General features: G+C 54.9%; 1 protein-coding gene across 1 annotated transcript; it reads right to left on the bottom strand.

Annotated features, from left to right (window-relative positions):
• Positions 1 to 2,305: 2,305 nt before the first annotated feature.
• Cryba4 (crystallin beta A4) lies at positions 2,306 to 8,580 on the bottom strand. The gene is made up of 6 exons (XM_047562480.1): positions 8,560 to 8,580; positions 8,110 to 8,160; positions 7,222 to 7,340; positions 5,503 to 5,644; positions 3,615 to 3,757; positions 2,306 to 2,453 (listed from the first exon to the last, which is right to left on the bottom strand). Exons 1-6 carry the CDS (start codon positions 8,578 to 8,580, stop codon positions 2,306 to 2,308), a joined length of 624 nt encoding a protein of 207 aa, XP_047418436.1.
• Between the last annotated feature and the right edge of the window lie 3,692 nt (positions 8,581 to 12,272).

The following is a 12,272-nucleotide window of genomic DNA, read 5'->3' as shown; positions in this document are numbered from 1 at the left end:
TCTGGTTGACTTGCACGTGGTCTCACGTGAAGGTGTCCGAGGGTGGCCTGATGTCCAGGGACGGAGCCCCGTGGGGAGGTCTGAGCAGAGGCCAGCACCAAGGAGGGCCTGTCCCCAACCCGCCCTCTGCTTATCACCAGTCTCCCATGTGTCCCCTGGGCCCTCCACCACGGTTCCTATCACAGGTTGCCTGCCATCTGCTACGTGCGCGTCTGTCTTCCCCCTCAAACTGGGTGAGAAAAAGGATTCTGTGTGTCTCGTTAACCGCTGGCGTCCCAGGGCCTCCCGCCACCGCCCTACAGGTCCCAGGCAAATGGTCTGCCTGGGATGATAAGAGGCAGGGTTAAAAATTCCTGAAATGCAAGTATTTCTAAACACTCCCTGAGCAGTGAATGTTATCTTCTGCTGCAGGCTCTTCAGATTCCCACCCTTTCCTGTCCCTCTCAAACTGATTAGGGACGTTGGTGGGTTGAGGAACATGGGCCCCAGGATCCAGGAAAAAGAGCCAGGGGGCTGAAGAAGAGAGGTTCAGATAATTCATATAAAAAGAAAGTGCAGAGACCCAGGGGGAGGGGCAGAGAGAAAAAGAGAAGGAGAGAGAAACTTTCTTTCTCTACTCAGGCTGGAAGCAAAATGGGCTTGGTTTTTTGCTATCAGGGATTGACCCCAAGGGTGCTTAACCACTGAGTCACAGCCCCAGCTCTTCTTCTTTATTTTATTTTGAGACAGGTTCTCACTAAGTTGTTTAGGACCTTGCTAAATTGCTGAGGCTGGCCTCCAACTTGCCATCCTCCTGCCTCAGCCTCCCAAGTTGCTGGGATTACAGGCGTGCACTACAGCACCCCGTAGGACTTTCTTTGTTTTATGGGCTTTCTTCAGAAGGTCGAGGGTGTTAAAAGAGATGCTACTAGATGATATATGTAAGAGAACTGAGGAGAGAGAGAAAAGGGACATTAGAGGCTTTGCTGTGGGAGACAACTGGCTCCCTGCCTGTGTGGCTTTTTAAACCATCATAGGAGCAATCTGTCAGGAAAATAGTGATCATCAATAAATGTACACCTAACAATAGAGCTTCAAAATTCTTGAAGAAAAAGTAGCCAAAATACATAACGGTAAAAGAAGATAAATCCCAATCGTAGTAGGAGATATGAATAGCCCTCCCTGCATAATTGACAAAATTTAATTTTAAAAAAATAAACAAAGATAAAGAAAAATCTAATCAACTGCCAACCAACTTGACCTGAGATTGAAAGAACACTAACTCATGATAGAACAGAGTTTTCAAGTTCACCTCCTAGTCCATCAAAGATAGACTATAAACAGCCATAAATGAAGTCTCAATTCATTTCCAAAGAGTAAGATCTTATAGAATATGTTCTCTGACAACACTGGATTTTTTAAAATTAATAAAAATAGGGCTGGAGTTGAGCGCAATGGTAGAGCGCTTACCTGGCAGACACACAGCCCTAGGTTCAAACCTCAGCACTATTTTAAAAATTAAATAAAAATAAAGTATCTAGAAAATTCCAGAGTCTTTGGAACTTAGATAACACACCTGTAATGAGACATGGTGGTGCATGCCTGTAATACCTGCTACCTGGGAGGCTGAGGTAGGAGGATCACAAGTTCAAAGTCAGAGTTGGCAATTTAGCAAGTCCCTGTCTCAAAACAAAAAAGAGAGGTTGAGGGTGTAGCTCAGTGGTAGAGTGTCCCTGGGTTCAATCCCCAGTACCAATGAAAGAAAGGAAGGAAAGAGAGAGAGAGAGAGAGAGAGAGAAGAAAGAAAAAAGAAAGAAAATACATCTTTAAATAACCCATGAGTCAAAGGGAAAAATATATCATAAGAGAAACTAGAAAATATCAAACTGAATGATAGTGCAAACATATCAAATTAGAATGTTGAGAAAGCAGCTAATACTGCAGGAACCGAAAACTAAAGACCCAAGAGTCTACCCTTAAAAAAGCCAGAAAATTAAAGACAAAGTAAACCTGAAAGAAATAAAAGAAAGGAAATAGGAACGTGAAAAATAAAACGCACAGACCAATCACTAAGAAAATGCAGAAAGTTAAAAGTTGATTCTTTGAGATTAGTCAAATTGAAAAGCACGGCTAATCGTGGACCTTCTTTTCTTTTCTTTTTTTTTTTATTACTTTGAGTTTTTTGTGCTGACTGTTCATGGACTGGCTGACACGGGTGCTGGGTTCACGGGGTTCGGAGGGGAGGCAGAAGAGGCGGCGGTAGCCACGACCAGAGCTATTCCATTACAGACACGCACGCATGCGCTCTTGCGTGCCGGGCGCCCGCTCACTGCTGGATCCTGCGAACGCTCTGCACCTGGAAGGTCTGTGCGTGGGAGCCCCACTCCCGGAAATGCTTGTAGTCGCCCGAGTGGTGATCACTTTCCAGCACATATTGAAAACCTCGGTATCCAGGAAACTGAGAGCAAACCCAGCTAGAAAAAGAGAGAGACAGTTACCCTACAGAGAGGCACCAGCGCCCTCATCAGAGAGGGTGGGAGAGAGCCACGCTGCAAATGCAGCCCAGCCATCCTCGCCTTACTTCATTGCCCTGGAGGGGCACCCTTGGCACTGCGCCTTTGATCATGCTGTGTCTTCTGCCAGGAACATCCTCCCGGCGATTCTTCGCCTGGCCCAGTTTTGTGTGTCCTTCGGATCCCAGTGTGACTCATTTCGTATCAGGGCAATCGGACCCATTCCCCAGCTCAGGCCACAGTCCCTGACTCTATCTTTGAAGTATTCGTATAATTTGAAGGTTATTTATAAAATGTCAGCTTCCCCTGCCACCAGGCAGGCTCCTCGTGTAGGGACGTGCGCACCTCACTGTCCCCAGGGCCCAGCCCCATGCCTGGCACACAGGAGGAGCCCCATAAATATTCTGCAAATGAATGAATAAGAAGTCCTGTCCTTTCCTCTCGCCTCTTACCAGGAGGCACTTCCAAGAACAGGGTTATTGTTTCAATTCACTGGTCCCCACAGTATTCAGGACAAGGACTGGTGTCTACTTTCTGAGCCCCGTTTTTTCTTTCTGTAAAAGAGGGACTCATTCTCGAGAACCACAAGGGGCCATGACAGTCAACGTGGGAAAACGGAGAGGCGGTCAGCCGTGAACACGTGACCCAGCCTAGCCAATCAGAGCCTCCCATTCTTATGGTCCTCCTGATTGGTTCAAAAGGAACCACATGACCTACATTGGACCAATGAGCGTCTTTCCTGGACTCGGGAGGAATCATTGAGAAAGGGAGCCCTGTTGCCCCGGGGCTGGAGCTACAGACTAAGCTGCCACCATCGCCTTCGCTTGGGAGGAGCTCATCCGAGAATATGGCCACACTGAGGCGGGCAGAGGAGGAGCAGGGAAGGCAGCTCCGTCCTCCAGCGGTGCCTGAAGCCAATTACGGGGGCCCCTGAACATTCTTTGGGTTTAAAGAAGTTTGGTCCGGGTTTCCATCAGCTGCAACCCCATACATCCTGCCTGTGCCTCCCTGTTCTCCGCTGGAATGTGGCAACAGCCCCCCGCACACAGTTTTCACAGGAGGTGTCCGCCCTTCCCGACCTCCTCTCTTTGCCCTGCCACGTGGAGCCGTGGACACACTTACGCCCCAGAGTGGACGTGGAAGGAGCCCACTTCATTGCCGTCCCAGCCCATGGCCTGGAGGGAGGGATAGTCGTCGCTCAGCTCTCCTTTCCTGCCCAGGAAGTTCTCCTGCTCGAAGATGGTCAGCCTCGAGTCGCGGTGGTTCTGCAGGCACAGGGAACAGGGTCAGAAACCTGCCGGAAACCCAGGAGCCTCTGCCATGCCCCACAGCCTGCCCTGGGCTTCCAGCTCAGCCTTCTTAGCCACCCTGTGGAAGGGCACCAAGGAACTGGGGAGCAGCAACCTTATAAGATATACATCATTCACCCTTCCAGAAGTTAGCCTTCCAGAAATTTCCACAAAGAGAACAATCGGAAGAAAGAATATTCATCATTAAAAAAAAAAAAAAATCAACCTGATTGTCCAACATTAGGAGGTCAGATGGTAATCTAGGGTGTTGCATTATGGGTAAGAGGAAAGATGGGAACCTCTGAGTTTCAGTCCTGACTCTACCACTTACCAGACGCTGAGCTTAGACGGATAACATGGTGTTTCTGAGCCTCCATTTCCATAACTATAAGACAGAACCACCGCACCTACTGCTCAGAGTCATTTTCAGGGCTAGATAAAATCAGGTGTGGTGAACATGGAATGAAGGATTGGACCCATCACAGCCTGACACAGGACATTGCATGCTCAGTGCCTCAGTCATTTGTGGACCACAGGAACCAATGGACTTCTTAACCACAGCATAGAATACTAGAGAGCAGTGAAAAAGGATGTCATAAATGAGATTTAAGTTACCAGAAGGATGATTGTGATATCTTTGCCTAGTGAAAAAAGCAGGTTTCCAGACCTGAAGTTCATGATGACTTCTATTTTGTTTTTATTTTTGCTGGTGCTAGGGGTGGAACCCAGGCCCTCACACTTGCTAAGCATGTGCTCTACCCACTGAGCCACATCTGCAGCTCCTATAATTTCTTTTCTTTCTTTCTTTTTTTTTTTTTTTTTTTTTTTTTTGTACTAGGCACTCAACCACTGAGCCACACCCACAGTCCTATTTTGTATTTTCTTTAGAGACAGGGTCTCACTGAGTTGCTTAGGGCCTCGCTAAGTTGCTGAGACTGACTTTGAACTCATGATCCTCCTGCCTCAGCCTCCCCAGCTGCTGGGATGACAGGCGCCACCACACCCAGCTTATAATTTCATTTTTATAACAGAAATATTTGTACCTAGATATACGTTGATGATATAGGTAAGGACAGATACAGGAATAGGTACAAGTATAGACCTGATGTAATCTGTCAGTCACCAGCCAGAACGGGAAACATCTCCAGGACTGTGACAGTAGGCTTCTGTCTCAGAGGTTTAATTATTAGCAACTTATTCTCTTATTCTACCACATCAGAATTTTCCCCCCTGAATTTTGAATAATAAATAAGGTGATTTATGCAACTCGAAATGAATGAAATTGTTTTGAAAGAAAACAAAATGTGACGTATCTTTCTGAACCTCCTTTTCTCTTCTGTAAATGGAGTAACTGCCCACCTCCACCCTACTCCATAAATGGCAGCAAAATATAAAATCGGGAGGGCGTGAAGAGTTGGGAGTGGGGCGTGGCTTCCTTCCTCCCCACCCCCACTCCCACCCTCCCTACGCCTTCTCCCAGGAGAAGAGGGACATGGGTCCACAGGGGCTCACATCCTAACCAAAGCTGCTGGGAGTAGAGAGTATATGGCAGGGTCTGGCCAGGTGCCGTGTGTCCTCGTTCCCCAGGACATGGGGACTGGGACCTCATTTTAAGAAGAAGAGACTGAGGGTCAGAGAGGGAAGAGAAGGCCCGCATCACAAGACTTGATTCCCACGGGGAGGCTCAGGCCTCCCTGGGAACCGGGGGCGGTGGGACTCACAGCGCAGGCCACAGGCCGGAAGGAGGTGAGCCTCTCGGCCGGGTAGGCCGTGTTGCCACTCCAGGCGTCCCAGCACGGGTACTCGCCGCGCTCCAGCACGTACTGCTGCCCCTGGAAGCCGGCGTGCTCGAAGCCCACCCACCTGCGGAGAGACCGAGGGCGCAGGGCAGGAGCGGGAGGCCAGGGACCTGACATGCCCCGGGAGAGACTCAGAGACTCGCCAGGGCCGGGAGGTGTCACCGTGGGGGAGGGGCAGGCAGAGGCTGCCGAACGTCCTGCAGCGCCCAGCAGGGTCCCCAGAACACCGACGTGCATAGTCCCGCAGGTAGGGGGACTGCTCCACGCGAGGGGCTCCGTGAACGTCCCAGGCTGACCTCAGTGGGGTCCCTGGCGATTCTGCCAGGACCTGGCAAGTGGGGCGGTCCTGTGTGGAGCCCTGAGCCGCCTCTGTCCACCCCACTCTGTCTCTTGCCATGGGCGTGGCTCCTGGGCTACCAGGTGCCCACCACTCTGGTTGCCTGCCATCTGGCCCCTTCAGTTTTGTGTCCCCCTAAAGGAAAGAGACTCTGGAGGCAGGGAGGTGGGCACCCTCCTCTGCTGTCTGCATAGACCACGAAGGATCTGGATCTGCCAGGTTCTCCTCTTCTCTTCCCACCTGAGCCCCATGTGGTCTTTTGTAGGAAGCAGAAGCTAAAGGACTAATCACCCGAGGCCACCTCAGTGTCACTCACAGGTTTAGCTCTAAGTGACTGGGATCACATAAAGACCTTGTTCTCCTTCCAAGCTACTTTCCAACCCTCTAGAACCTTCTATCTACTATGATAGCCACTAGCCCCAGGCAGCTGATTGCATTTGAACTAATAAATGAAAACTAACTAAAATTAAATAATTCAGGTCCTTTTTGGGGAGAGGGGCAGATATCAGGGATTGAACTCAGGGCCACTCGACCACTGAGCCACCCCTCCAGCCCGATTTCGTATTTTATTTAGAGACAGGGTCTCCCTGAGTTGCTTAGGGCCTCTCTAAGTTGCTGAGGCTGGCTTTCAACTCGTGATCCTCCTGCCTCAGCCTCCCAAGCTGCTGGGGTGACAGGCGTGCGCCACCAAGCCCAGTTATAATTCAGTTCAATTCAGATAGCCACACTATCCACATTTGAAATCCTAAGTGGTCACGCGTGGCCAGTGTCTCTGAAATTGGGCGGTGCAGGTGGAGAACTTCACAGGGGCAGAAAAGACGACAAAATGATGCTGGTCTACAAAGTCTCAGTGTGTTGTCACTGTGTTTCCCCGACTCCAACAGCTCACTAATCTCTTTCTTTATGTCTCCAAAAAGGTCCCCTGTAGTCTCTCAGACAATAGTATTTAGCTTAAAATTAATAACATTTTTTACTGTATTTTTATAGTTACTGCCTATTTTTGGTACATGATGGTGGCTTTCAATTTGTGCCCAAAAGGGACATTTTTAGACTCAACGCTCAGTTCTAAGGATGGTGCCCCACAAAGCTGCCTCATCCAGTGAGCGGTGACTAAGCCAGTGACAGCCCTCCAGTTGTGCAGTGCACAACATGCATAACCTTGCAGGGCAGCCCTGCACCCTCCTCAGCCCTAGTACAGTGAGAGCCTGAGAAGATAGGGTTGGCAGCATGTGGAAGTCCCAGCTCCCCTCTAGGTGCCTTTTGGTCCCCGCCCCCGCCCTGCAGTCAGAGCCCCGCAGACTCACGCCCCGCTCAGCACTTTCAAGGATCGCACGGTCTCGAAGCCCAGCTCCAGCACGCTGGGGCACTCGGCTGTGAACTCATGCCGCCGACCCTGGAAGCCCTCCTCGTCCCACACCACCATCTGCGCCAGAAAGAAAGGTGGAGACGGCGGGCATCAGAATCCCGCGGCCCAGGGTCCCAGAGAGCAGGTGAAACAGGAAGAGACGGCGCCAGGGCCAGGCTGGCCACGGCGCGAGGGCCCCCGAGAGCAGGGGCCCCGGGACTCCTGTCCAGGACCGATGACTGACAGGTGGGAACGCACACGACACTCTCCAAATCCGAACCTCTGAGTTCTTAACGTGACACTTTTTCCCCCCTAAACACAGACCGGATGGAAGAAATCGGGATGGAGATCTGTGACCCAATGATGCTGGTCTCGGTGCTGTGTCACCGTGTCCCCTGCCCCGCAGCTCGTTTGCCTCTGTCTGTCTCTCTCCAGAAGGAGACCGCGCTGAGCCTCTCAGGTCACACTCTTAGGCTCAAAATCAGTAACGTTTTTGTTGTATTTGGATAGTGACCCCCTCTTTTTGGTCAGCGATGTTGGCTTTCGATGTATGTCCCAGAGGGACGTTTTGAGATGACCGTCCCCCACAGAGCTGCCTCTTCCAATGGGCAGCAACAACCCTAATGGCAGCCAGAGACTGTGGCAGTTGAAGTTGGGAAACCAGAAGACCCAAGTTCAAGTTCAAGCTCTGTGTGTGACCTTGGGCAGGTCCTGCTGCTGCCTGAGCCTCGGCCGTGTCATCTGTGAACCCCTCCCCCAGGTGAGGTCAGTGGAGGTGGGAACGGGGGTCCCCGGGACTTGGGGTTTGGCCCGCGTCCTCCCGCCGGGTCCCGGGGCCTCTCCCTACCTTCCAGTGTCCCGCAGACTTGGTGCACTGCAGGGTCATGCTGGCCCCTTCCTAAGCAGGAGAAGAACAGGGTGACCATCCGCCCTCACCCCCTCACTCTGCGCTGTCTCATCTGCTCACTGTGGGACACTGTGTGGCCGGCGGGTGGAAGCCTCATCCAGCGAGTGCCAAAGTCCTCAACCTGCATGATCCCTTCCAAAGGCGACCCCCGCCCAGAGAGGCGGCCGTCGCGGTGAACACGGGGAGACCCAGTTACGAGAATCACCGTTCTTAAATGAGGGTCACGGGACCCCACCCGGGTGTTCAGGACGCCCGTTCCTGGTCAGGAAGGGGACGGCCGGCATTCGGGATGATACAGAGACAGCCATCCCAGGACTGGGGACGGGGGCTCCCCCTCTCAGGGTGCTGTCCCAGGGCTCCGATCCCACCCTTCCTCCAGCGGGGACTTACCGAGATGGGCCCAGAGAACATGTCAGAACTGGGACCAGCCGAGGTCAGGCTCTTATAGGCAGGGCGGGGAGAGGGGGCCCCCGGGGGACAAAGCCCCGACTCAGCAAGCGGCCCGGGAGACAAAGGCCAGCGCTGGCCACAGCCCAGTGCAGAAGCGTCAGCAGCTCTGGTTTCGGCTGGGAGGGAACAGGTCAGGCCACCTCCCCCAGCAATGGACCATGGAGAAGGGAGAGGGGCCAGGTTTGCCTGCATCAGCTGTGCGGGGCTCCTGAGCAAAGCAGGAGTCTGAGCCCCGCTGTGTGACCTTGGGCAGGTCATTTCCCCTCCAGTTGTGCCTATAGGATGGGTTGGAAATAAACTCCATCCCGGGGTCCTGAGGCGACAGACTCCTTGCCCGGTACCCAGTAAGCACACCTGCTGCTTTGCCCTTCCCACGCGCCTCTGTCCTCCAGCGGGAGCAATCAGGGCAGGCTGCGTGTAGGGGGTGGCATTTAAACTAGGCTCGGAAGAGTGGGGAGGATTTGCACTCAGCGAGATGGAAAGCTGAGCAGATGGGCAAACGGGGAACTTAGAGCTGGCCACCCCTCTGGGCTGGGACGTGGAGGTCCTAAAGGGAGTGCGAGGGGACAGGCAGGCTGGGCACAGTCCCAGGTGACTCAGGAGCTGATGCTCATGAAGGCGCTTTGCAGGCTGGCCCACCTGCCCAGCATCCAAGGCTGGCGGAGTCCTTGTGGGCGTCCCCTCCCTGCACCCGACCTTCCACCTCACAGAGAAGGAGAAAGAACATGGCTGGGAATCAGATCTCTCAGGGCGCAATCCAGCCCTGTCTCTTGCCATCCGGGTCACCCAGAGGATACCCGGGCCCTGCTCACGTGTGGCCTGCAATGCGCACGTCCCTTCCTTCCTGGAGGGGTTAAAAGCAGCTCTGTCGTGTGCATTACTTTGATGAAGGGTTGCAAGGAAGAATAAAAATTCAGACTGCAGCCTCAGCAGGGCTCTTGCCTGTCATCCCAGCAGCTCGGGAGGCTGAGGCAGGAGGATTGCAAGTTCGAGGGAGGCCAGCCTCAGCAACTTAGCAAGGCCCTAAGCAACTCAACAAAACCCTGTCTCTAAATAAAATATTAAAAAGGGCTGGGGATGTGACTCAGTGGTTAGGCGCCCCTGGGTTCAATCCCTGTTACAAAAAAAAAAAATTGATTAATTAATATTGCAGCCTTGGGTTGTTGGGGCATAAAATGAGTGTAACAGGGTGAACCGGGTCTAACCTGAGCGAGAGGGGGATTGTAAGGTGCGGTTCGTGTGTGAGTCACTGGTGAATAGCGTGTGTAACTGTTCCAGGGACATAAAAAACATCAGGTGTTTCCATCAGCTCTGCCGTCGTCATCGCTAATAATAAAAGTGCTTATTAAATCATTCTTCACGAAGAGCAGGAGCTCTTGGCTTGGAAGAGCTCAGACGCAGGACTTGCAGAGAGGTTGGTTACGAGTCCATGTGGCAGAGGAGAAGCAGGCTGAGGGGTCGGTGGGCGTGGCCTCCGTTTCTCATCTGTGCGGGGGTCCGTTCCAGAGCCTCCACCCTCCCAGCGAAGGGGACAGGAGCCCAGTCCACCGACTGCTCAGAGCCGAGGTGCCCAGCAGGGCGGGCTGTCCCTTGTCCCCGCCCCCACCCCCTGGGGGATGGCGCCTGGCCAAGGGGGCCACGGAACGACTTGGGACCGCCTGGCCCTGCGGTGCAGACCTGTGGGTGGCCCCCACCGCGAGATCCGGGCCGAGTTCCAGCAGCTCCCCCTCCTGCGGGTCCGCCTGCCCCTCCCAGGCCTTGGCCCAGGATGAAAGTCTGAGCGGAAGCCGAGGAGCCTGGGCCGGGCGGGCGGGGCGCCACCAGGGCCCTGGCAAGGCAGAGCCAGCTGCTCGGTGGTCCTGGACCCCCGAAGAAGAGGCGGGGACCTGTAGAGACCCCGACACGCACCCGCCCTCCCTGGGGCGGGGCAGGCTGGAGGCCACCTGGCGGCACAGCTCTCCTGGGTCCCTCTGACCCCCAGTGGGCAGAGGGCACATCATGTGACCTCGTCGGAGCCTCTTGCTCCAGACCAGCCTCAGTTTCTCCACTTTAGAAATAAGGGAGTCGGACCATGTGGCTTGTCACCTGTCACCTTGTTGGGAGTCTTTGCTACCCTCCCTGAGCCCAGGGCCCCCTGCCTGGGTCCCCACCCTCTCCCCTCCCCCAATCTGGGCGCCCCCCCCCCCCCCCCCCCCCCCCCCGCACCCCACTTTGCATCCCGATCCACTTCAACAACCCTCAGTCACCAGATCTCCACGAAGGGCGCTCCGCGGGCCAGGCCCCACGGCAGGTGGGGAGCCACAGGTGACCAGCATGTGGCTAACCCTGGGCTCCTCAGGTGGAGGCGCTGACAGGGGCCATCCTGTTCCCGGCCACCAGCTCTGTCCCTGGCATTGGAGGGACAGAGGCAGCACAGGCGGGCCAGGAAAGGAGGGGGCAGAAAAGCAGGACCCAAGTCTCCGAAGTTCAGCCGCGGGAGGCCTGGCTTCCCACCTAGAATCAGGAAGCCAGGCCAAGGTCAAGGTCAAGGTCAAGATCAAGCACAAACAGGGAGAGAATGGAGCGCCAGGCCCAGAGCCAGCCAGCCTGCCTGCCCCAGCTCTGGCCTCTGTGCCTGGCTTTCCTCATCTTTGAAATGGGTGTAAAGGAAGTGCCAGGTAAGACAGGTGGTCCCGCAGATTGGCGCAGGTGACAGTGGCCAAGCTTTTGGCACCGTGCTCAGCACAGGGAAGATTCCGCTCAGTGAGTGGGTCTTGTGCTCTGTGCCACCCATTAGGGACGCTGCAGACACAGGGGTCCCCTGAGGACAGGGACTTTCCCCAATCCACGCACAGCACAGCACAGTGGCTGAGCCGAGATGCTGCCCAGGCTCCTGTTCCTCAGGGACTGTCCTCTTCCCTGCCCCACGCTGGGCCCCGTGGGCCCATCCCTGGCTGGGGCCATGGAGAGAGGGGCCCGGGCAGGGCCGGGGGTGAAGTGCTGCGGCCCAGGGTTTCTGCGGGCGCGGGGATCACAATAGAAAGTGCTGCTCTCTGCAGGGGCCCAGGCGAGGCTGGCCCCGGCCCCCGCCCCGCCCGGCCTGCTGAGCCAGCTCCCGCTTTGTGCCCCAGACCAGAGGGGCCCAATGTCTGCCAGATTATAAAATGGGGGGTCGGCCCCTGGTCACCCACAGCACCCGCCTGTCCTCCGCCAGGAAGTAGCAAGTCCCCAGGTAAGAGGGAAGCCACCACGCGGCTGAGAGATGAGGGGAGGGGAGGAGGAGAGGCAGGGGAGCCGGCGGCCAGGCTCGACGTCCAAGATGAGGGCAGGAAGGGGCAGAGAGGAGAGAGACGGGAGCCAGGCAGGCGGACCCGGAGGGAAGGATCCCAGGGCCAGACAGACAGACAGAAACAAGCACAGGAGGGAGAGGCGGAGAGAGGACGGAGGTCAACAGCGAGAGACAGGAAGAGAGAAGGAGGAGGGACAGGGGAGAAAGAATGAAACCAGGGACAAAGAAGGAATCCAGCCCCAGGGGGGTGGGCCACAGAGCGGAGGCAGGGATGACTGAGCCCCAGATGTGGCCCAGATGTCCGTCCCGCAGGGGTGGCAGAGCACCCCAGAGTGACCACAGTCTTCCTGGGAGGCAGAGAGGCTGGGAGAGGGATCTGCTCACC

This window comes from Sciurus carolinensis, chromosome 8 (genome assembly GCF_902686445.1).
Source record: "Sciurus carolinensis chromosome 8, mSciCar1.2, whole genome shotgun sequence".
NCBI lineage: Eukaryota > Metazoa > Chordata > Mammalia > Rodentia > Sciuridae > Sciurus > Sciurus carolinensis.
This window is presented reverse-complemented; position numbering and strand designations above follow the sequence as displayed.